The 22,424-nt window shown below is 52.6% G+C and overlaps 2 protein-coding genes across 9 annotated transcripts in view; one reads left to right on the top strand and one right to left on the bottom strand.

Moving 5' to 3' along the window:
* The window catches only part of MGRN1 (mahogunin ring finger 1), a 51,890-nt gene extending 42,372 nt beyond the window's left edge, over positions 1-9,518 (bottom strand). For 4 of the 8 annotated variants that reach the window (XM_084764038.1, XM_084764034.1, XM_084764040.1 and 1 more), the window contains exon 1: positions 9,274-9,518. In XM_084764038.1, the coding sequence (XP_084620164.1) occupies positions 9,274-9,361 (88 nt within the window). In that variant the 5' untranslated portion in view covers positions 9,362-9,518. The remainder of the gene's footprint in view (positions 1-9,273) is intronic. The other 4 variants (XM_084764036.1, XM_084764035.1, XM_084764041.1 and 1 more) reach the window with 1 other exon arrangement.
* A 5,708-nt stretch (positions 9,519-15,226) lies between these two features.
* Positions 15,227-20,818, top strand: UBALD1 (UBA like domain containing 1). Its single transcript, XM_084763428.1, has 3 exons — positions 15,227-16,101; positions 19,200-19,259; positions 19,743-20,818. Exons 1-3 carry the CDS (start codon positions 15,982-15,984, stop codon positions 20,091-20,093), a joined length of 531 nt encoding a protein of 176 aa, XP_084619554.1. The 5' UTR covers positions 15,227-15,981; the 3' UTR covers positions 20,094-20,818.
* The last annotated feature ends 1,606 nt before the right edge of the window (positions 20,819-22,424 follow it).

The following is a 22,424-nucleotide window of genomic DNA, read 5'->3' as shown; positions in this document are numbered from 1 at the left end:
ACAGCACATCAGGCTAAGCACTTTCTCCCTTCCCCCTCCTCCCCCTTCCCCCACCCCACTTCTGACCCCTGTAGAACCCAGCCATTCAGGCCAGTGCCCTCTTGGTTCCTCTCTTGGTTCTTTCTCTAAGTCCTCCAGCTCTTGACTCCTTGTCCTCCATCCTGTCTTTCCCTTCGCGCGGTCCTGTTCAGTCTGGACCCTTCCAGATGCCTCTCCCTGAATTTTCTCTACATCTACAATAAAAACCTTCTCCTCAATCACACCTCGTAGCAGTCTTTATTTTCACTTATAAGGTGCTCAAACCCAGGAGAGGCATGTATGAGCCTCCGTCCAAGGGGCTCGGCCTCTCTTCTAATCAAAAACAGTTGCTAACTTGACTCTCCACAGGCAGGTATGGATCATTTGTTTCTGCCAGCCACCAAATTTACTCTAAATTCTAAAGTCTGCCTCTTCGGCCACTTCCTCCCTCCACCTGCTCCAAGCACGTGTCTCTCCTCCGCTAGTAGTTAAGTGTGTCTCTGGCTCCTAGAGCCTGGTCATCTCTCCACCTTGCTGGCCTTCCATGCTTTCATGGGCATCTCTCTATTATGACTCCCTCTATTGGAAAAATCCCCTTTCTCCAAAAGGGGGGCACTTCTGAAGGAACACCTGGGACTGGCATGTGGTGGGCAGTTGATTGGAAATCTGCTGGCATGGATACAGATTAGGGGCAGAAGGTAAAGTTAAGGACTTTAGGGAAAAATCTGAGCATACACCTGAAACTTCTGGGCTCATGGTCCTGGTGGGTGAGAGAGGGGAGGAGCCCCCAGACCAGGGGCAGGGGGAGCCCAACTAAACAGGTGTTCCAGCACCACCCAGCAAAAAGTTTTAAAAAAGATTATATATATATTCATCCCTCCACATCCTGGGCCTTCCCAATAAATCTCTTTTATGACATTTGCTGCTGGTGTGGCTCACTCATCGGAAGAAGCCAAGAAGCAGTGAAGAGAAGTGGAGCAGGACTGAGGCTCCTGGGCTGTCAGCTCAGCTGGGGACACCCTCCCCTGGGAGCTGCAACACCTCTGCTGAGGAGGCTTCCCCTCAGAGCTGTATGGTTCCTGGGCCCCCCCCCCATCCCCCAATGTCTCAGGATGCCCTCCCATTGGGACTTCTTCCCCCCTCAGAGGTGTGTGGTTCCTGGGTTCCCACGTCCCAGGACACCTTTCTGCCCGAGCAGGAGTGCCAACATGGGCTACAGCAGCCAAGCAACCTTTCAAGGACCCAGAGTAAGTTGCTGGCATGGGTCTAAAGATCTCTGTTCCCAAACTCCTAAGCCAGTGCTCTTCTGACCAGTTTGGCTGGTGGCTCCCGCAGAGGAAGACTGGAGCGAGCTCCCAGTAAGACAAGACTGACCAGCAACTCCTTGGCATATTTGTAGCAGGAGCAGTAAAAACAAAGTGGCTCCCAAACTGTAAGAAGAGAGAAGAGAACACCTCCCACTCAACCCCTCAAAAAAACCTGGGAGGTAGGTCCTTACAGTACAAAAGACCCACTCATGGACCCAAGCGTGCAGGACCTTCCTAGAGGTTCCATATAACTGATCTCCTTGTATCTGGTTTCTGAAATAGCCAGGCAGGGAAGAAAAGCCCAGGAGTCATCTTTGTAGTCAGACACTGGATGGCATTGGCCACCACAGGCCTCCAGCTCAGCTCTGGCCACACGGAGGAGCTGGATCTGGAGCCCTCAGTTCCTAGAGCCAGGCCAGGCCACACTGGCAGCCTCACTAGAAGCCATAAAGCAGTGCAGGGCTTTTCCTCCCTATCAAGCTTCAAGACCTCCAAGACAGAAATGCCTGGTTCCCACTGCAGACATGGAAACACAGACCCAGAGAGAAGCAGAGTCTAACTTAGGAACAATGGCATCAACTCACCCCAGAGCAATCAGCAATTCCAGAACTTTGTTTGCACAGCCTGAGTCTGAGTGCCAGTCGGAGCCAGGCCCTGCTGACCTCCAAGAAGTAATGCACTCTCAGTCTTGACTACCTCAGACAAGAGAGGGGTTCACCCATGGGGACAGATCCCTTTTCTGTTTATGTGAGACAGGAGTCTCAATATGTGTCCAGGTTAATCTCAAATCTATGGGCTCAAGCTTCCTGCTTCAGGCACCCAAAGAACTGGGCTACACTTTGCCTTAGCTGTTATGCTTTTTTTGCGGGGAAGGGGTGAAAAATTTGGGATGAAACTCAGGGCCTCATACAAGGTAGGCAAGTGCTCTCAACTAACTACATACATCCCAGTCGAAGTGGCAGAGCTCTTGGCTTCTGCCTCTTGGGGGGGGGGGGGGCTGAGACAGGCTCTGTGTAACCCTGGCTGTCCTGGACTCACTTTGTAGACCAGGCTGGCCTTGAACTTAGAGATCCACCTGCCCCTGCCTCCTGAGTTCTGGGCTTAAAGGTGTGCGTCACCACACCCAGCTAGGCTTTATGCCTCTTACAGAGGCCTCAGCCACACATCTGAAGAAAAAAAGGATTGGATCACCTTCGCTAGGTAAATAGAGACAGGGAAAGAGAATGCAGGCTACCCAGACCATGGAAGGCTACTCAGCCAGTGAGATGGATGGAAGTCTCATACCACCAGAAGACGATAGATCACGGGCCTGGCCCTTCACCCCCACCCCTCCTCCCCTGCTTCTTTTGGGTGACCTGGTATATTGTGGTTTTTTCAAATAGTAGGGCAAGGGAGTCACCTCCACATGCCAGTCATTTAAGTATGTGGTTATAATGACTTCACAACTACTTTGGCCCTAAGCCTGGAAACATGCCAGCTATATGAGGAAACAAGCAAGTGCTGTGACTACATCTACAAGCTATAGTGAGGCTTCAGGCAGGCAGGCACGTGAACTCGGCACAGTCCTCACAGCTGCTGTCACCACAATGACCTAAGTACTGGGGTTTCAGAGACACCAGAGGGATCCTTGTGTCCCAAAGACCCCATACTTTCCACTTAAGCATAAAAATTCCCAGTCTTGGGCACCCTCGGCTGAGTTGCTGCCTGACTCACTTCCTGAAAAGGGAAGGCAGGTGGGCATCCAGGGCCACACAGCAGGACTCACCTGTCACCCTTCACCCCATAGCAGAAAGGGCACACAGGTAGACTGCAGCAAGCGCACAGATCTGCAAACCTGGCCTGGTCACTCTGTATACAAAATGCTAGATCAGAGGGAACCTGCCATAAGGAGCTGTAGTGCCTCAGGCTGGTGTGCTGTGGTGACCAGGTCCCTTACAGGGACTGTACTAGACAGTCTTATGTCAACTGACACACACTAAAACCATCTGAAAAGAAGGAACCCCAAGTAAGAAAGCGCCTACATGGATCAGGCTGTAGGTGAGCCTATAGGGCATTTCTTAATTAGTAATAGATGGGGGAGGGCTCAGCCCATTATGGGTGGTGCCATCCCTGAGGTGGTGGTCCTGGGTTCTGTAAGAAAGCAGGCTGAGCCAGGTGGTGGCGGCGCACGCCTTTAACTACTGCTCAGGAGGCAGAGGCAGGAGGATCTCTGTGAGTTCAAGGCCAGATGTTCTACAGAGAGTCCAGGAAACCCCATCTTGAAAAAACAAACAAACAAACAAAAACAAAACAGAAAAGAAAGCAGGCTGAGCAAGCCACAAGGAGCAACTCAGGAGCAGCACCCTCCATGGCCTCGGCATCAGCTCCTGCCTCCAGGTTCTGGTCCGCTTTGAGTTGCTGTCCTGACCTCCTTCAGTGGCAGGCTATGATGTGGAAATGTAAGCCAAATAAACCCATTCCTCCCCACCCTGCTTTGGGTCATGGTGTTTCAACATATCAAAAGATACCCTAAGACAGGCCACGGGGCAAGAAGCATAACAGGGCTGGGAATCAAGGGGTCCTGCCATCAGCTCTCCATGTGACCCTGACTAAATCACTGGGCCTCAGTGTCCTCAGACAATTGTGGGCATATGACAGGACCAGTGTTTTCCCCAAGCTGCAAACGCTGTTATTACTTAAGTACTTAACTGCAACTAGCATTTTCATTAAAATTAAGTTGTAAACAAAGGACCTTTATCATCCCTGGACCAGAGAAGCCAGTACCATTTATTTTTAAAGTTACCGTTTAAAAAAAAAAAAAAAAAAAAAAGCACTAAAGAGTAAGATTTTTGCTGGGTGGTGGTTGTGGTGGCACCAGCTGGGATTAGGCAGCAGGGCACACCAATAATCCCAGTACTCGGGAGGCAGAAGCAGGCGGATCTCTGAGTTTGAGGCCAGCCTTGTCTAGAGTGAACTCCAGGACAGCCAGAGCTAGACAGAGAAACCCTCTCTTGAAAAACCAAAAGAGTAAGATTTTTCAGGGGGTGGAAGGGGACACAGGGTCTTACCATGTAACCCAGACTTGTGGCAACCCTCCTGTGTCAGCCACGGATCACCATACCTGGCCTCCGCTGAGAAAAGTTTTAAAGATTTAAATAGATGCAGAGCCAGACATAGCAGCACATGCCTCTAACCCGGGTCCCAGGGCCGATCTCAGGTAAAAATACAGTCACGCGTACAGTTGAAAGAGCTAGATTCATCACGTTCATGGGTGATGCTTTTAGTTTGTCCTCAGCTGACAGTAGCCTCATGGGGCTCAAAGAGGGACGTGGTCTTTGCCAGCTGCAGTTAGTTTAACTCTGAGGACTCTGAGAGGGTATAAATACCAGGGGGAGGCAGGGAGGGGGAGAGAGAGGGAAAAAGAAATGTGAGAGAACAAGAGGACACTTCAAGAGACTCTGGGGAAGGGGGCAGGCTTCAGAGAGCAGGACAGAGAAATAAGAAGGCTGCTTGCTGTCTGGCTCTGCTGGACGGCTGACTACCCCGATGACTGAGATTGGTATTTTCCCAAAGACCCTGACGACTCTAAGTCTAACGAGGTCTATGTGCCCTGGCCCTTCTAACCTTCTTGCTCTCCTACTTAGGGTAGGGTGGGGGATTGGGAGATATCGACATTAATGAACCCCAAATAAAAAGCAGTGCCTACAGAGGGTGGTCTTCGCGTGAAATGAAGGCATGGCAACATGGCTTGCCACTACGTCGGATGACCTGAGTTCAATCCCCAGGACCTACACAGTGTACGTAAAGAACCAACTTGCAGCGTGTTCTTTTTTTCTCACACTCAAACCAGAAAAAAACTAGGAGAGGACTGGCAAATGGCTCAGTGGGTGAAGGGTGTAAAGAGCATAAGTGCTGGCAGAGCACAGTGACCCGCCTGTGAGGCACACTTAGGGTCTGCCAGAGCAAGCTGACTGCCTAGAGTCCGCAAATATGGCCAACTCTCTGTTCAAGTGAGAGAGCTTGCCTCAACTGGTATACAAGACAGAGAGCAAACGAGGAAGGCAAGGTTGGAAACCCCACATATTTATAAGCACACATACTGGCATGGACAAATCTGCCACCACCACCCCGAAAATAGAGAGAATCTCTGACCTTAAGCTGGGCAAAGATTTCTTAAATATTACCCCAAAAGCATGATTTGCATTAAAACCTGTTAAGCTGAGCCAGGTGTGGTGGCCCCCACCTGTAGTCCCAGCACGAGAAAAGCTGAAGCAAGAGGCTGCCCATGAGAGACAGGCCAGTCAGCGAGAACTAAAACAAAACATCAAACCAGTGAGCCAGAGAGATAGCTCAGCAGTTAAGAGCCATGCTCTGCTCTTACAGGACCACATGACAGCTCACAACAATCCCTAACTCCAGGCCCAGGGGATCTGCACCTCGAGGCACCAGGCATGAGGCAGGCATGTGGCACACTCACATGAATCTAGACAAAACACCCATACACATAAAATTAAATTAATCTCAGCACCTAGGAAGCAAGGGCAGGAAGGTCTTTGTGAAGTTCGAGGCTAGCCTTGTCCACAAAGAGAACTTGAGGCCAACAAAAGGACGTGGTTGTGGATGGCATGGACATGTCACAGATACGCTTCAGGGGAACCTAAAATGTTAAACACACAGGGTTGTTCCTTCAAGAGGAAGGACTGACGGAGGAGGAGCCTGAGTTCTAGTCAGCAAGAGACACACAGCCAACTCCAAGCTAACTTGACAACAGTAGTCTCCAAAAACTAAAATCATTATGTTCAGTGAAAGAAGCCAGCTGCACATACAACACCTCTAGATTAAATAATTCCATTTATGTGAAATGTCCAGAAAAGGAAACTTGCAAAGACAGGAAACCGTACACTGATTATGCTGCTAAAACTGACTACAAACAGGCACAAAGCGACTTTGGGGAGAGAAAGGTTACAAAAGTGTGGTGGTCGCACAATTCTACGCATTTACTAAAACTCGGTTCACGTTCACAATGGGTCAGTTATATGGTGCACAAACTATCCCTCAACAACGCTGTTAGGGGTAAAATACACAGGATGAGAGCAGAACAGATATTACTGAAATAAAGTTCAGCATTGTTGTCAGCACATGATAAAATTCCCTAAGGGATTTTAACTGGACAGCATAAGGTGTTAAACGTTACTTGGGGAGCTGAAGAGATAGCGGCTAAGGGCACTTGTTCTTCCAGAGGACCTGGGTTCGATTCCCTGCACCACGAGTTCCCTCCAGTTCCAAGAGACCCGACCCTCTCTCTTAGCCTCTGTGGGCACCAAGCAGTCACATGGTACACGCTCATACAGACAAAGCCCTGACATAAAATAAAAACTGAATACATCTAGTAAATTCCTTTTTTAATTGCTTGGGCTCTAACAATGGCTCAGCAGTTAGGAGTACGTGTTGCTCTCGAGCGCCCCAAGGTCGGTTCCCAGTGCTGACATGGCAGGTAACACTGTCTGTCCAGAGGATCCAATGCCCCCTCTGGCTCCACAGGCACTGCATGCACAGGACACACGGACACAACATTAAAAAAAAATTCTTTTTTTTTTTTGATTTTCAAGACAGGGGTTCTCTGGGTAGCCTTGGCTGTCCCAGACTCGCTTTGTAGACCAGGCTGGCCTTGAACTCATGACAATCCACCTGCCTCTGACTCCCGAGTGCTGGGATTAAAGGCGTGCGCCACCACATCCAGCTAATATATATTTTTTAAAGACAGCATCTCACTACGCAGCCTTGTAAACCAGGCTAGCCTAGAACTCACAGAGCTCCTCCTGTCTCTGCCTCCCAAGAGCGAGGGCTAAAAGTGTGCACCACCCAAATAAACATAGCTCGAAAGAACACAACAGCAACAATAAAAACTAGAAGCCTGAAAATGCAGTTTTGTGAAGTTGAGCACTTCGTGGGAGTACCCTGCAAATGTTCCTCAGCATTTCTCTCATCCCCAGTTCACACACCAAGATCTTGAGGACCCCATGTTAAGTGAAGGACGAGGAGAAAAGAACAGGGAAAGACACATGGTCTACATGGATATCCAGGAGGGTGTGCCACAGAGGAGTGTCCCCAGGTGCCATGCCCAGCACCAAACACATACCAAACGAACAAAAACCTTTGGACTGGGCAGGCCCAGAACTTAGCAATACAGCCCAGCCAAGCCCAGGCAGCCAATGGATTTCACCTGCTGTGCCAGCACTAACCAATTAGCCAGAGCTGATATTCTGGGATGGAATCTAAAGCCCCATCCAGGATGGAGGAGGCATCGGAAATGCCTGCTACCCTGGACCTGTAGCGTGTGCACGTGCCTCGCATCGTTTAATCCAGCCACCCAAGTGAAGGGACATTAAGAGTGCTCAGGTGTCGCAGGAAGCCAGCTTTCCGGTATCTGTCACTCTTCTGCCAAACAACACCTGCAGAAGAATTCTTCCTTGCGCAGCATCGTTCCGAGCATTACAAATTAGCGAGATGCAAGTAAGCAGACTTGACCAAGGTCATTCAGCAGAAGACAAACAAGGAAAGTCTCAGTGGAGGGTAACAACCAACAAACTGTTCTCTTGGATAAGGGGTATTGGTCCCCTGACGTCTCCATGGGAACTTCCACAGGTACAGCCGGTCTCCCTACCCTGACAAGTGATTTCATCCCATTCACTGAAAACTGTTAGTTTCCTGCTCTTTCACCCCGCAGTTCCCAGATCCTCACATGAACAGAATTCTTTCTTAAACTTGAGTGGACATCAGATGACATACCAGAGAAAATGAGCTTAAAATTCAGGTCCCTAGGCCAAAACAAATCTTGAAGCCCAGCCTGCAATGTTCAGCAAGAGGAGATTCTTCTGGACCACACAGGAAATCCGGCCTGGTTGGTCTTAAAACATCAAAAGACCAAACTGGATGCTCAGAAGACTGGCGCTGAAGGCCCACTTGCATGTCCAATGTTCTAAGCCACCAGGAAACTGTAGAAATAAATGTAGCTAAAGTTCTGTCCAATCACACTGGTCCATCATCAGGGCAACAACAGTGGGACACACTTGTAACCTCGGCAACAGAAGCCTAAGGCTGGAGAACTGCCTCAATCAGGTACACAGCACCAAGCCAGCCAAGACTTTTGTGTCAAAAAAAGCCGCGTCTAGGAATGTAAGTTAACAGAATGCTTGACTACATGCACAGCGCCCCGAGTTCGTCTCCAGCACCTCATAAAACTGCGTAAAGTGATGCACACCTGAAATCACTGGGAGGGTAGAGACAGGAAGAGGACCAGGTGTTCAGTGTCACCCTCGGCTACAAAATGAGTTTGAGCCAGTCTGGACCTGGACGGACACACACACACACACACACACACACACACACACACGGAAGCAGATAGGAGCAAGGCTCCTCTGGGAGCCCACATCTGATGCTGGTCCCCAACTTGGTCTCCATCTAGCACCCATCCATAATTTGCCCGTGTGTCTCTGCCCTGAACGAGAGGGTAAGGTCGGTGGTCCTCTCCAACCATTTTCCTGCCCTCCAGCGGAACCCCAGTACCTCCCTAGCGATCATCTCCCTAGGTCATCGCACGCGAGGAGGAAAGCCTGGGTCCAAATCCTAAAGAGTTGTCACAATCCCAGGCCGGTCTTCAGGCCTCCAAAGCGGGCGACCCCCGGGGGAGAGGCAGCCCTCACCACAACGCACTCTGATCCTAGAGATGCCAAGCCCAGGTGCGTAACGAGGCTGTACAAAGTGATTGGCCCAAGGTCACCAGTTAGGAAGGGGCCGCGCTGGGTACAACTGTGGCCAGTGGGGACAGCCAGGGCCGCAGCCATGCCTCGGACTCAACAGGTACCGGCAAGGGGCACAGCAGGAGGGTCCGCAGCAGGGCAGGGCCTCGCGCGTCTGGGCCCCGGGCCTCCCGGCGTCCCCGTTCCGGTCCGCGCCCTCGGAAGCTCACCGGACTTCGGGGGGTAGCGATAGGCCGAGTTGGCCTGAATGTCGATGTCCTCCACGCCCACGATGCGGCGACTCAGGATGGAGCCCATGGTGCGCGTTTCTGCAGGCCGGCCGGAAAGGAGGGGGTGACGGCTGCGGCGGCGGCGGCGGCGGCGTCCTCACACCGACATGGCCCAGACCAGGCCGCACCGACGCGCGTCCCCCGCTGCCCCGGCACCTCTCCACAGCCCCCGCCCCCGGCCGCCCTGGTCTAGGCCTGCCGCCCCGCCCCGCCCCGCCCCGCAGCTCCAGGGGAAATGGAGTCCACGCCGGCCCCCGGCACGCAGGACCCCGAGCGCGTGCGCACTACGCTTCCCAGGATGTCTCCTCACATGAATGGCCACTGCGGGAAGAACCAAGCTGAGCAGGCTGCGGGGGGTACCTCCTTCAGGCGATGCTAACCTCTGCGGCCCAGACGGATGTGGAACCCGGAATGCCTCAGTCCCTTCGTCATCTTCTGTCCACAATCAGGCACTTGCGGAAGCTCCAGAGTCTCCCACGTGAATCGGGTCTGAAAATGTTTATATTTCCACAGTGGCTCTCCCCACTTCCCAAGGTTCTTCTGTCCTCGTCCTCAAAGGGAACACCTTTTACCTGCCAGAATCTTGGGGGGGGGGGGGGAGGGCGGAGCTCATAGAGGAATGCAGAACTTGGTTGAACCTTGCCCCAAACCCAGAGCATCTCTATTAATCTAGACGTTTACAATGGATACATAATTTTACAGCACCATCAGAAGATATACTTCTCCCCAGTTTACACATAGGGAAACTGAGGCATAAAGCAGGGCGGACTGTAATTGCTAAAAGCAAGTTCAGAAGAATCAGGATACTGATTGCAATATTACAACTTACAAGCTATGCCCTGGCTTTACACACACACACACACACACACACACACACACACACACACACACACACACACACACAGCACGTTGTGAGGATGCTAGGAATGTGTTTTTATGATTTTCAGATGAGGAGTCTCTTTTCTTTTTTGGCGAGGGGTGGGGGTAGGGGATGGAGGGGCGGGTCATGTATATAGTGCTCTGCCTGCACGTAACACCTGCAGGCCAGAAGAGGGCACCAAATCTCATTATAGATGGTTGTGAGCCATCAAGTGGTTGCCGGGAATTGAACTCAGGACCTTTGGAAGAGAGCAGGCAGTGTTCTTAACCTCTGAACTCTCTCTCCAGACCCAGGAGTTTCTTTTCTTTTTGTTTCTTTTTTAAAGATATATTTATTTAATGTCTGAGTGCTCTGCCTGCATGTATACCTGCACGACAGAAGAGGGCATCAGATGTCATGATAGATGGTTGTGAGTTACCATGTGGTTGCTGGGAATTGAACAGAGGACCTCTGGAAAAGCCATCTTAACTGGTGAGCCGTCTCTCCGGCTCCTAGGAGGAGCTGAGTTTCTTAGAAGTGCTTCCCAACTTGAATCTGCTATAACAGGAGAGCAGCTGGGAAGACCAACAAGCAAGTGAAGTGTCAGATGGTGAATTCACTGTAGTCCACACTAAAATATACACCCGAATGTGAAGTCCTCTAGGTTTCTCGCACCATCCCTTGTAGATAGGTCAAGAGCATAGGCCTTGGTGAGGGAAGGCAGAGGGACAAGTGATGAGAGCAGGGAAGCAGCAAACGGATAGATACCAAGAGCTGATAGGCTGAGAGAGTGTGCGGAGGGGACCGAAATGGCTGAATGATGGAGGAACATATTATAATACACGTTTGTGAATATGATAATATTCCAGTGATGAAGGGCTCGCCCTGGAGCCAGTGCAAATGGAGAATTGAGTGGCTAGCCAACTGGAGGGCATGCTCTTGTTGCCGCTGACCAGAGACAAAGGCTTCTCCCTGAGACCATGTTGTTGAGACTAGCAGGGGACCTCCAGGACACCAGAGGGCGCTCCAAAGTTCAACTAAGGAGCACCAGTAAGATCCTAAGAAGCTAGAGGAAAAGCTAGGTTTCCTGCGTGGGAAACACTTTCCTCTTTCATTGAACCCGAAGAGCCACAGTGTAAAGTGAATCTGTCTGCTGGACTGCCTTTGTCTCTCAAGGAACAAGCTCCACCATCCACCCCTAATTGTGTGTGTGTGTGTGTGTGTGTGTGTGTGTGTGTGTGTGTGTGCGCGCGCGTCCGGCCACCAACCTCCTCCATTCCTGAAGAGTCATGCTTTTGGTTATCCTTGGGCTAATGCAGCTCCGGAGTAATTATGTAAGAGATTCCCAGATTTCTTCAGACTTGATTCTAACCAGCAAGTTAGCACTCCCAGCCCACTAGGAAGAAAATCATACTCTCTGTGAACATACTTAGAATCACAAGACTCAGCCGCACTAAGACTATTACAGCAGTGTGCCTGGACTAATGGAAGCAAGGCCCTGAGTTGCACCAAGGTTGCAAATTTCAATACATCTACCTCACAGGCTGTGCCTGAGGAAGAGACAGCTTCCTGAACTCTGAGTTGAAGACAGTCACCGGAAACTACCTTGCACCTCAGCATTCCACCATCTTCTCTGTGACCACAGCCCGTTTCCTCCCCTGGCCCCCCCTCCAGGATAATGCTGGGAATATAAGTATGTACGGCCACACCCAATGTCAGGGCCAAACACTTTTTATATGATGTCATCTTGCCTGAGGGAGCTACACATAGTCTCTCACTTGGTTCTCTGCTTCCTATTTTCATTCCCAATTGACAGAAGAAAGTAATGCACACTCAAGAAGCCCACTCCAGGGCTGGAGAGATGGCTCAGCGGTTAAGAGCACTGTCTGCTCTTCCAGAGGTCCTGAGTTCAATTCCCAGCAACCACATGGTGGCTCACAACCATCTATAATGTCATCCAATGCCCTCTTCTGGCCTGCAGGTATACATGCGGGCAGAACACTGTAAATAAATCTTTTTTAAAAATTAAAAATTAAAAAAAATAAAGCTATGAGGCCATTCTTTGATTGGTCTTGGTTTTAAAAAAAAAAGCCTACTCCAGTCACATGGCAGATGGATGGTGTAATGGTTAGCGTTAACTGTCAATCTAACAGCATCTCCAGTTACCTGGGAGATGGTCTTTGGACATGTTTGTGAGGGACTGGCATGACCATGTTACTTATGGGAAGACCTATCTTAACTGTGAGTGGCAGCATTTCTTTTTCCTTTTTTCTTTTGGTTTTTTTGAGACAGGGTTTCTCTGTGTAGCCTTGGCTGTCCTGGACTCACTTTGTAAACCAGACTGGCCTCGAACTCACAGAGATCCACCTGCCTCTGCCTCCCGAGTGCAGGGATAACAGGCATGCAACACTGCCTATGGCTTGAATATCAGCATTTCTTAAGCAAGGGATCCCGGACTGTGACAGAGATGGCTGGGCCTCTGAGGTAGCGCAGCAGGTAAAGGTGCTGACCTGGGATTGACCCCTAGAACACACATGGTGGGAGGCAAGGACTGACTCCAAAAGGTTTTTCTCTGAGCCCCACACTTATACCATGGCATCTACACACCCACATAAACATACAATAAATATAAAATGGAGGTGAAGTAGCCATTTGACCCTGTTTTCCTGTCTGTTGATGCAATGTCACCAGCTGCTTCAGCTCCCACCGCCTTGACGCCTCTGCCACAACAGACCATGCCTTACAACTGTGAGGCAGAATAAACTTTTTCTACCGTGCTGGGCGCGGTGGCGCACGCCTTTAATCCCAGCACTCGGGAAGCAAAGGCAGGAGGGTCTCTGTGAGTTCGAGGCCAGCCTGGTCTACAAAGTTGAGTCCAGGACAGCCAAAAAGCTACACAGAGAGACCCTGTCTCAAAAAACCAAAAAGAAAAGAATTTCTAAACACTCATATGCATATGAATCTCATGTTATCTGTGTTACATGAATCTTGTAGCGCGCATTCCTTCCCTGATCATGGAGGGACATAGTCCTGAGCGCTCTGATATTCTCACTGAAATGGAGCCTGGACACAGGAAGTGTTTCACCGTGTTGACACCCCACTAAACTTTATTAAGAATTTAAATCCAGGTGCTTCAGAGCACCTCCAGCAATATCCTGTGTTTGTCCACACTCTGTGGAAAATAAGCTCCACTATCAACATTTTAAATGGTCAATTTTATTCAACAAATATTTATCTATCATGCAGCTATTATGTGCCAGGCAATAGAGCTCAAATGTCAGAACACGAAGCCTGCAGACTACCGAGGATGCAGCATGCCTCCATTAACCTGGCAATGTGAACCGGGATGTTTCCTAACTTACCTGACCCTCAGGTAAGAGCAGGCGATGGAAATGCCCAACTCTGCTTCCCACAGCCTTCTGGCCCAGTTCCCAGGTTACATCCCAGACTGCTAAAACATCCAAAGTCTATTCTCCAGCCAAGTAAATGGGGGATGACAACAATGGTTCTCCCTTCCCTGCCACCCCTGGGAAAAACAAGCTAAGCTAGGGGATCTTCCCCTCTGTTCTGTTGGTGAAAGGCCTGCATGGAGTAGTTCTTTTTGAGCCGAGCAAGCCACCGAGGTGACTAAATAAAATGTGTGTGTGTGTGTTTCTACATCCCTAAACAAACAAAAACAAACAAACAAAAAAAGATCCCCAACCCAATGCTCGGCTTTGCTAGAAAGAGACCCCTGGCCCACTGGATGCCCGCTCTTTTCTCTTGGCTCTAAATGTCGAAAGCATAAGGCTGGAATCCACGTCAAGCACGCGCCATTTTATAGTTATAAAATGGCCCGTTCCCTAGAACGGCCAACGCAGGCTTTGGAAAGCAGTGCCTGCCAAATCTTGTACACTGAGTACCAGGGCTTTTGCTAGGCCCATCAGAATCATCCGTCCCACACAGCACAGCTAGGAGAGCTCCCACACAGGAGAGGAACTTGAGGAAACAGCAGTCCAAAAATGCCATCCAGGTCTGTCTGGCTACCAACCTGCCCACCTTCTTTCAGGCTCTGTTGCAGTCTCCATGGCAACAACGGAACCAGTGCTGCCTCTCGTGTGGTTTCTCGGTGCTGCCTTTGCCTACAATAATGCGCATGCATGGTAGTTCCTAGGGATAAGGCCATGTTCTCAGCAAAAGCAAAAATATTTTGCTACTGTTACTTTGCAAAGAATACGCCATTCCCCCCCCTCACCCCAGGCAGCAAAGAGACTAAAATATCCTATTTCCTGTGGACACATGGGAAAGATGCCTAGCAAAGGGGCTCATCTATCCCGCTGCTTAACCATAAAGTAAACTTGGGAGCTCTCTCAGAGTCCCCCGGGTTTCCCTACTCCCTTTTTTCTCCCTGTACTGTCGTAAGGGGACCTTTCAGTCCCTGCCCACTTGCCTCCCATCTTCTCCAGACACCCAATCAGAGAGCCCCCCAACTTCCCCCCAGGCATCCACTGGGCCCCAGGCCACAGCGGTCTTAGCAGAGAACAAGGGATGAGGTATATAAAAATGTCTCCGCAGCCAGTATTTTGCTCCCAGGGCCTGCGCTCACTTCCTGGGGCGGGGGGCGGTGTCCGTGTTATGAATGCCGCATTTGTTCGTGGACATCTGACCTAACGCCCCCATCCCGCTTGGTTCTACTGTAGCAGGTGCCAGGGTGAGCAAAGAATCCCGACAACGTCACTCAGCCCTGGGAACAACGCCAACCCCCTTTCCCCAGCCTCTCGGCGACTTCCCGCTTCCGCCCTGCCACTCTCCCACCCGCGACGTCAACCGGAAGCGGCATGTGCAGGGCTGTAAACACGGCCTGCAACACCCCACGCCTCGACCCCGCCTCCACGCCACGTGACGCGCCCGCCCCACCCCACCCCCACCCCCGCCGCCACCGCCTCATTGGGCGGCCAGCTTTGTTTACCTTATATGGCCAGGTCCTAACACCCCGTGGCGGCCCATTGGTACAGTCGCGGCCTCACTCAGGTGACGTCACCCCGACAGTAAGATGCAAATAAACCGGGGCACTCTGGGAATGGCAGTCTTGGCCGCTCTCTTAGGCGCTCCGCGCGGTCCTGGTGCTCCCTGGCTGCCGCTGGGCGGTTTTCTTTTTCGCGTGGGAGAAAGTGGGGACCGAAGGGGAAGGGAGTCCAGTGCTGCAGAGGCCACTAGCCTGGTCAGTCTACCAGGGGCTTTTTTTTTTCCCCTACACGCTTCTACCGCTCGACAGGCCTAGAGTCAGGCGAGGATGCCTTGCGAGCTACGGAAGGCTTCCCGGAGGTGGTGACTTAGAGCAGCGCCAAGAAAGGCAGATGCTCTGCTTCACCGAGCGTTCTAAGTCTCAGGACTTTCGGAGTCTTCTTGCAGCCTAGGGCGGTGGAGTGGGCCAGAGCTTTCGGGGAGTCCCCTAAGAGTGCGCCTACTAACACTGTGATGCTAAGCACGGCAGGCTGCAGGACCTCCGGGGCCCCGTGACGCGGCAAGCTCGTGCTGCGGCGCCCCCCGACTTCACATTACAACCTAGGGCTGGGGCTGCGCGCCCCCACTGAGATCCGCTAGGAAGAGAGCGTCCGTGCGCCTCCTCGGTCCGTTCGGCGGGGGCGTCGCGGACTACACATCCCAGCATGCTCCGCCGGCCGCGGGGCAGTGAGGCGCGGTGAGTCAGAGCGCACAGTAAATATTTGTATTAGCCGGGGCCGGTTCGCTAATGGTGGACGCGTGAGGCGAGCGCGCAGGGAGGCCAAAGCGGGCTGCGCGGCGGCGCCATGTCCGTGAACATGGACGAGCTCAAACACCAGGTCATGATCAACCAGTTCGTGCTGACGGCGGGCTGTGCGGCCGACCAAGCGAAGCAACTGCTGCAAGCGGCCCACTGGCAGTTCGAGGTGCGTACGGGGACCGGGGACGGGCTCGGGCGGCGTGGACATGTGCCGGGGTGCGGGCTGCGGGCTTTCACCGACGGCCAGGCCCGATCCCCGGAAACGAGGCTGCCCCGGGGACCCCGCGATCAGGACAGGGAAGCCCTCCTCCCCCACCCTTTAGTCCCGGTAACGGCTGAGGGCGAAACAGACGGCCGCCTGTAGGACATCCAGGGCCGTGCCGGAGGCTAAGTCGCTCGGAGCGAGCGGTCCCGGGGTCGGTGTGCCTGGTGGGCGGCTTGCGGCGTGTGCGCACACGTACATGTGCATTTGTATTTACGCACGCACGGCTCTTGGGCGTCAGCAAGGCTCATCGAAGGTTGTGGGCATGTGAGCGCGTGTGCGGACTCGCAGTCCGGCCCGAATGCGTGTCTGATACCCTTGTGTCGTGTTTGGTGTGGGTACAGTGTGTACATAGGTGGAGGTTTGTGGATGGGATGGTGGCCATGCTGGTTATGGTGCGGTGTGTGTACACACTCAGCATGGAGTGTATGGGTAGTGTGCGGATCCTCAGACTAAATCAGGAGGATGTGTCTATGTGTTGGCCCACTCCACTGGTGTGACCGGGGCGGGATCCCTATGAAGGCCTGGGTGTCCTCGGGCCTGCCAGAAGATCCTATACCTTGGGATGGTGTGCTGTATACGGCTCACTAATTTTAGGGCATTCTAGACAGGAGCTGGGAATGCCAGTCCGGCTCCCACCTACGCCCAGGTTTCTCTTGACCTGTAAAATAGTGAGCCCAGCCTTTTGTGTTCCTCAGATGCCTCTTATCCTCTAACTTAAAACCCCAGATTCACTCCTTGTGGGCATCTAGAGATGAGGCCAAAGGACTTGTAGCCGTGTCCCTCACAGGTGAGGTCACGGCCAGAGCCAGTCTAGTCGTCTGTGCCCAGTTGAAGACCCCAAGCTCCCAATGGGAGGCACCCCCCACCCCCTCCACCCCCCAGAAGCCTCTGGGAAGAGCCGAGAGCAGAAACTAAGGCTTAGCTTCCTGGTGCAGGGTCAAAACGGCCCCAACCTGGGAAGATCGTAGCCTTTCCAGCTCTATACATTAAGCCTGTGCTCTGCTTACCTCCTTCCTACCAGACTTTCAGGCCCATGTCCCTAAGCAGGAAAGGGAGGCTTCACTGTCTAGCCTCAGCCTCCACACCCCTGCCGGTCTCTAAGGCCTTGAATGGGCTGCCCTCTATCCCCTCCCCCCTGCAGCCCCACCCCAGGGAAGTGCTCCACTCCTCAACTCTGCAGCAATCTTAATCTGCCCTGTTCTCTGGGGCTGGATGTGGTAAAACTTGTAAAACCACATTCATGGCAGTTGCTGGAGCCCAGTGGCTGTGCTTGCAGGTCCTAGCCTAAGGCTGGGCAGGCCATGTCCCATGGGAAATGAGCTGTGTGGAGGACTCTCAGTCCATTTATCAGTGTGGGACAGGCTGTAGGGAGTGGACTAAAATATATGGCCATGAAAGTTAGGAGAAACTGTCCCCATGAAGAGCAGAGACTTCCTGCAGCCTTGGAAACGGGGGCTCTTGACTGACACAGGGTAGACTCTGTTCTCAGATTGCAGAGCCTACGGGTCACCATATATAAGATGAAGAACAGGCTGTGAACTCCCCTAACCTGAGGCATCTGCCTAGGAGTGAGGGGTTCCTCATGGTTACCCTCCCCCCCCCCCCCCCAGTTGGCAGAATGCTCCAGGCAGTGTTTCTGGGTCACATTCTCAGATTCAGGTGCTAATGGGAGCAGATGCTGGGGGGTGGCACCTCTGTGTAGCTGGGCAGATATTTTTCATTGGAGAACTCAGTGGCCTTTAAAGGACAGTTGTCATGTTGGGGTCTCCCCTGCCTGGGGTTCTTGAGTGACACCAGGTTTATCCCAGGTCCAGGACCATTGGTGCAGGGCATCTCCAACAGGAAAGTCCCAGATGTGAATATATCTGAAGACAAATAAAGAGCAAGCCCTGGGAGTCAGGTTGGGGTTTTGCTATGTTGGGGAGGCAGGGGCTTGGAGTCCTGCTGCCTCTGGGCTGGATTACCCAGCTGAAGAGTAATAATGCTGCAAGGCTGGCTCCTCAGGACCCCTCACCCAGCATTTTCACAAGCGTCCAGTTTCCTCTTTTCTTGAAGGGGGCCAAGGCAGGACATGGTCAGAACAACATCATCCCTTGCGTTGCCTGAGGCCACTTTAGAGCTCCCTCCCCTTGTGACACACGGCTCATGTCAGTTCCTTTTTCACCACGTTCTGGCTAGTCCTGAGAGTTAGTCCAGGGTTCTGATCCTGTTTCCACCTCATGCTAGCCAAGAGTCTTAAGGAAGTTACTTCATCCTCAGTTTTCCTGCCCGTAAAATTGATGACACCCGCTGGGCGGTGGTGGTGCATGCCTTTAATCCCAGCACTTGGGAGGCAGAGACAGGCAGATTGCTGTGAGTTCGAGGCCAGCCTAGTCTACAAAAGAAGTCCAGGACAGCCAAGGCTATACAGAGAAGCCCTGTCTCAAAAAAATAAAAGACAAAAAAAAAATTGACGACATTCGTTGAGCCCTGCTTCTCGGGTTCCTGAGGCGCCCCTGTTTCGATAGAGCCCTGCTTGGAACCAGCTAACAACAGGTGGCTAGGGAATTGTCGCATAGACTATCATGGCAGCGGGCTACAGCTGCTGGGTCACACTAGCTCCACGTTAGGGGCATCCCTCCAGAGAGGGCAGTTTTGCGAAGAAGCACATTTCCACCCTAGGCTGAGACTCACTCCTTGGATCTCCCTGTCTCACATACAAGGATATGGAGGCTCGAGGAGTATGGGGATTTGCCACCCATTGAGGTGACAGAACCAGGCCATGATAAAGCCAGAAAAGCTACGACGACAGTGCCATGGGTTGGAGGCAGGGGCTCGGTAAGGCCCAGGTACCTGACTGAGGGCGAACAATGCTGTCAGGGTCTTCACTACCCATCCAGCCTGCTGTGAGTTCCACGGCACCTCGTTGGATGGTGGTCACAGACACTGCAAGACCTCAGCTCACTGTCCCGCTGCGATGGACAGGTCTTGGAGGGTAAGCACAGCCTTTCTCCCTGCAGACAGCCCTCAGCGCCTTTTTCCAGGAGACCAACATCCCCTACAGTCACCACCACCAGATGGTAAGTGTCCCCTGGAGACCCAAAAATGAAAACACTGGTGGCTCCCAGTCTGGGCAAGGGGAGGCTGAACTTCTTGGCTACACCTAGTGAGGTGGTGCGCTGTGGGTAGGGGGAATCCTTGCATGAGGCAGGTCTGTTGGCAGGGGTGTGGCCAATCTGGGCCCTGTGGAACCTGGAGAACACTGGCCCTTGGAGCTCAGCTCCCGCCAGGCAGTCAGCCAAGGCTGCCATGCTGACCACAGGCTAAGAAGCCTCACACCCAAGGCAGCAGGCATTGTGCCAGTGGTATGGTCTCCATGAAGCCAGACCAACCCATCTTGATGCCTTTGCCTGTGAGCTATTCCCTGGGTGATGGGCTACTGGGGCCAGATGCAGCCAGGTGACTCCCAATAACTTCTGGGCATGTGCCTCCTTTTTAGAGGCAGCAAAGGCCCTACCAAAAACGGGTGCTCAGTCTTCCATGTGTCCTTTCTTCCCCCACAGATGTGCACTCCCGCCAATACCCCTGCCACGCCCCCCAACTTCCCTGATGCCCTCACCATGTTCTCCCGTCTCAAGGCCTCCGAAAGCTTTCACGGTGGAGGCAGCAGCGGCAGCCCAATGGCCACGTCAGCCACATCACCCCCACCGCACTTGCCCCATGCCACTGGCAGCTTCACAACACCCAGCTGGCCAACTGCAGCCTCGCCCCCAGGAGGCCCACAGCACCACCAGCCGCAGCCGCCACTGTGGACTCCGGCACCCCCTTCCCCAGCTTCAGACTGGCCTCCCCTGGCCCCCCAACAGGCCACCTCAGAACCAAGAGCCCACCCTGCCATGGAGGCAGAGAGATAAGGGAGGCCCCTCCCCCCTCCCGGAGGCCAGAACCCCGTGGGGTGGGGGAGAGGATGTCTCCGTGGGCCCCTTCACCCCTCCTCTGTCTGCACCCCTATACCCCAGAGCCCTGGAGGGGAAAGACTGGACTCTAGCCAGGCAGTCATGTGCCAGCATGCACAGCTGCACGCACGCAAATTCACAGCACAGCACAGGCACCCCCAGCTCGCATGGATTTGACTAAAGTGGCTTGGGTGCCTGGTGGGCAGCACCGTGGAGACCACCCAACCGAAGACTCGCCTGCTTGGCCGCACCACCTGGAGTGTTTCAGAAAATCACTTGGTGGCAGGGGCGTGGCTGACTCCTGTCTTGGGGCCAGTAGGCCTAGATCCCCACCCTTGGGAATGCAGAGCCTTCTCCGCATGTGTGCGTGTAGCTGTGTCTGTGTATTTATACGTATATGTCGCTCTTCAAAAGCAACCTAGTTTATGGGGCACCTGGACTTTGCATGTTAGAGTGAGCCCCAAGCCCCTTGGCCCACCACCCCGTCTTCTGAAAGGCCCTGCCTCACTCCACTTATCTGCCAGCATTGCTGTTTCCTGCAAAGGATTATGGGAAACTCCAGGACTCTTCTACCCAGCCCCAGCCCCTGCCTGCTGGGATTCCCTGCATGCCTCTTCCCCAGAGCCCAGGGTTACCTGGTCCCCATTTACTACCCCCTTTTAACAAAAGAGAAGAATTCCAAACCACCAGGCTCTGTGGTCTTGCCTCGTATATCCTGAGTGTTGCTGGCTGGCTCTGGAAGGGGGTGCTAAGCTGAATAAGACACTGCACTCTCTCCTAGCTCCATACTCCTGTCTCTTGCTGTCCTGTCTACATGGTCTGAAATCATCTTACCTACCAGAGGCTATCCCTGCTAAGTTTCCCAGCCTTTGTTCCCAGGATCTCACCTCTTATTTAACCCCTTTCCTGATGAGATGGGTGAGTCTTCGCCCTGATTGAATAGGGCTTTTACCTGTCCACCTCGGCTTCACATGGGTCTTCTTGGACCCTTAGCCCAGCCACCTAATGGGGCTCCCATCCCAGCCAGGATGTCTATCAGGAGGGGGAGGATGAGGCGGGAAAGGAATGAGTCTTACTTTTTCTCAATTCAGGGGTAGTAGGAAACTGGGGGGCGGGGGCTCTGATCTGAGGGCCACCCACCATGCAGTGTGGCCATCTGGGCCACATGATGTAGTGAATGGTCCAATGGTAAATGGGACCTGGGTGGCCTGTGGTGGACCATATCCATCCTACTTGATATAGTGTTTTACGGAAAAGTGGAAAACAGCACCAGCCTAGAGTTTGTTCCCTACATAGAAGCTCAGTGCTCAGCCCATGGCCAACTCAGAATCTAACAGGAGCCCTGCTACAGAATACACACTGAAAGCTTTTTACCACTTCCCCTGGTGGTGTCCTGGACTCGCTCTGTAGACCAGGCCGACCTCAACCCCAGAGATCTGCCTGCCTCTGCGTCCCAAGTGGGATTAACAGTGTGCGCCACCACTGCCAGGCTGACACTTAAGTTTTAAGAAGTACCCTATAAAATACCTAACATCCCGAAACTAAGGCTGTCCTCAAGCCTAGCTGTTTGAAGAGGCTGCGCAAATCAGGAGATGGGCTTGGGGTCTCAAGTGGTTACACACATTAAGTTAGAAGGGACTTTAGGTTCAGCACAGCTAACGTCTAGGCAGCAAGGGTCCCTACAATGAGGGCTATCCTATATACAGTGCAGCGCCCAGCTTTCTAGAAGCCCACCCACTGGATCAAACAGCACCCATCCCCACTGTGATGATCAGAACCTGCAGACACTGCTGCCATTCCTCCTGGGGATGGCCGTTGCTAGTCACTGGTGTACATGCCTAGCTGCCCAGCCTAAACAGACCCCAGGTTTCCAGCCTGTCTCCATCAGTGTGGAGTAGCAGCAGGCAGACGGCAGTGATCCCCTTCCTACTGTAACAGCCATTCCGTTGACACTTGGAAAAGGTGAGCTTTCCAGTGTGCCAATTATACTTGTTAAAAGGTGTTACTAAAAATACACAGTCCTGCTGCCTGGTGGTTCTGATGCAGCAGCAGAGCACACAGCCACCAGGCTCCTGGTCTCCAGACTGGCAGAAGGATGAGAGTATGCTGACTGCTTGAATTTTTTGAGGGCCCGTGGCTGGCTTTGTTTTGAAGCAGGGTCTTACTGTGTGGTTCAGGCTAGCCTTGAACTGAATAGACCTCCTAAATGCTGGAGTTACAGGTCTGAGTCATTTTACTCATTTTTAAGTGCTTGTCAAACATCCTAGATCGCAGCCTCTCTGGACCTGC

This window comes from Acomys minous (assembly GCF_964271855.1).
Source record: "Acomys minous genome assembly, chromosome: 16".
NCBI classification, from domain to species: Eukaryota; Metazoa; Chordata; class Mammalia; order Rodentia; family Muridae; genus Acomys; species Acomys minous.
This window is presented reverse-complemented; position numbering and strand designations above follow the sequence as displayed.

Bases quoted from the DNA above. Each gene is read 5' to 3' on its own strand.
- UBALD1 (XM_084763428.1), top strand. From the start codon at position 15,982: ATGTCCGTGAACATGGACGAGCTCAAACACCAGGTCATGATCAACCAG. The intron at 16,102-19,199 runs GTGCGTACGGGG...TTCTCCCTGCAG, and splicing joins CGGCCCACTGGCAGTTCGAG to ACAGCCCTCAGCGCCTTTTT. The intron at 19,260-19,742 runs GTAAGTGTCCCC...CTTCCCCCACAG, and splicing joins ACAGTCACCACCACCAGATG to ATGTGCACTCCCGCCAATAC.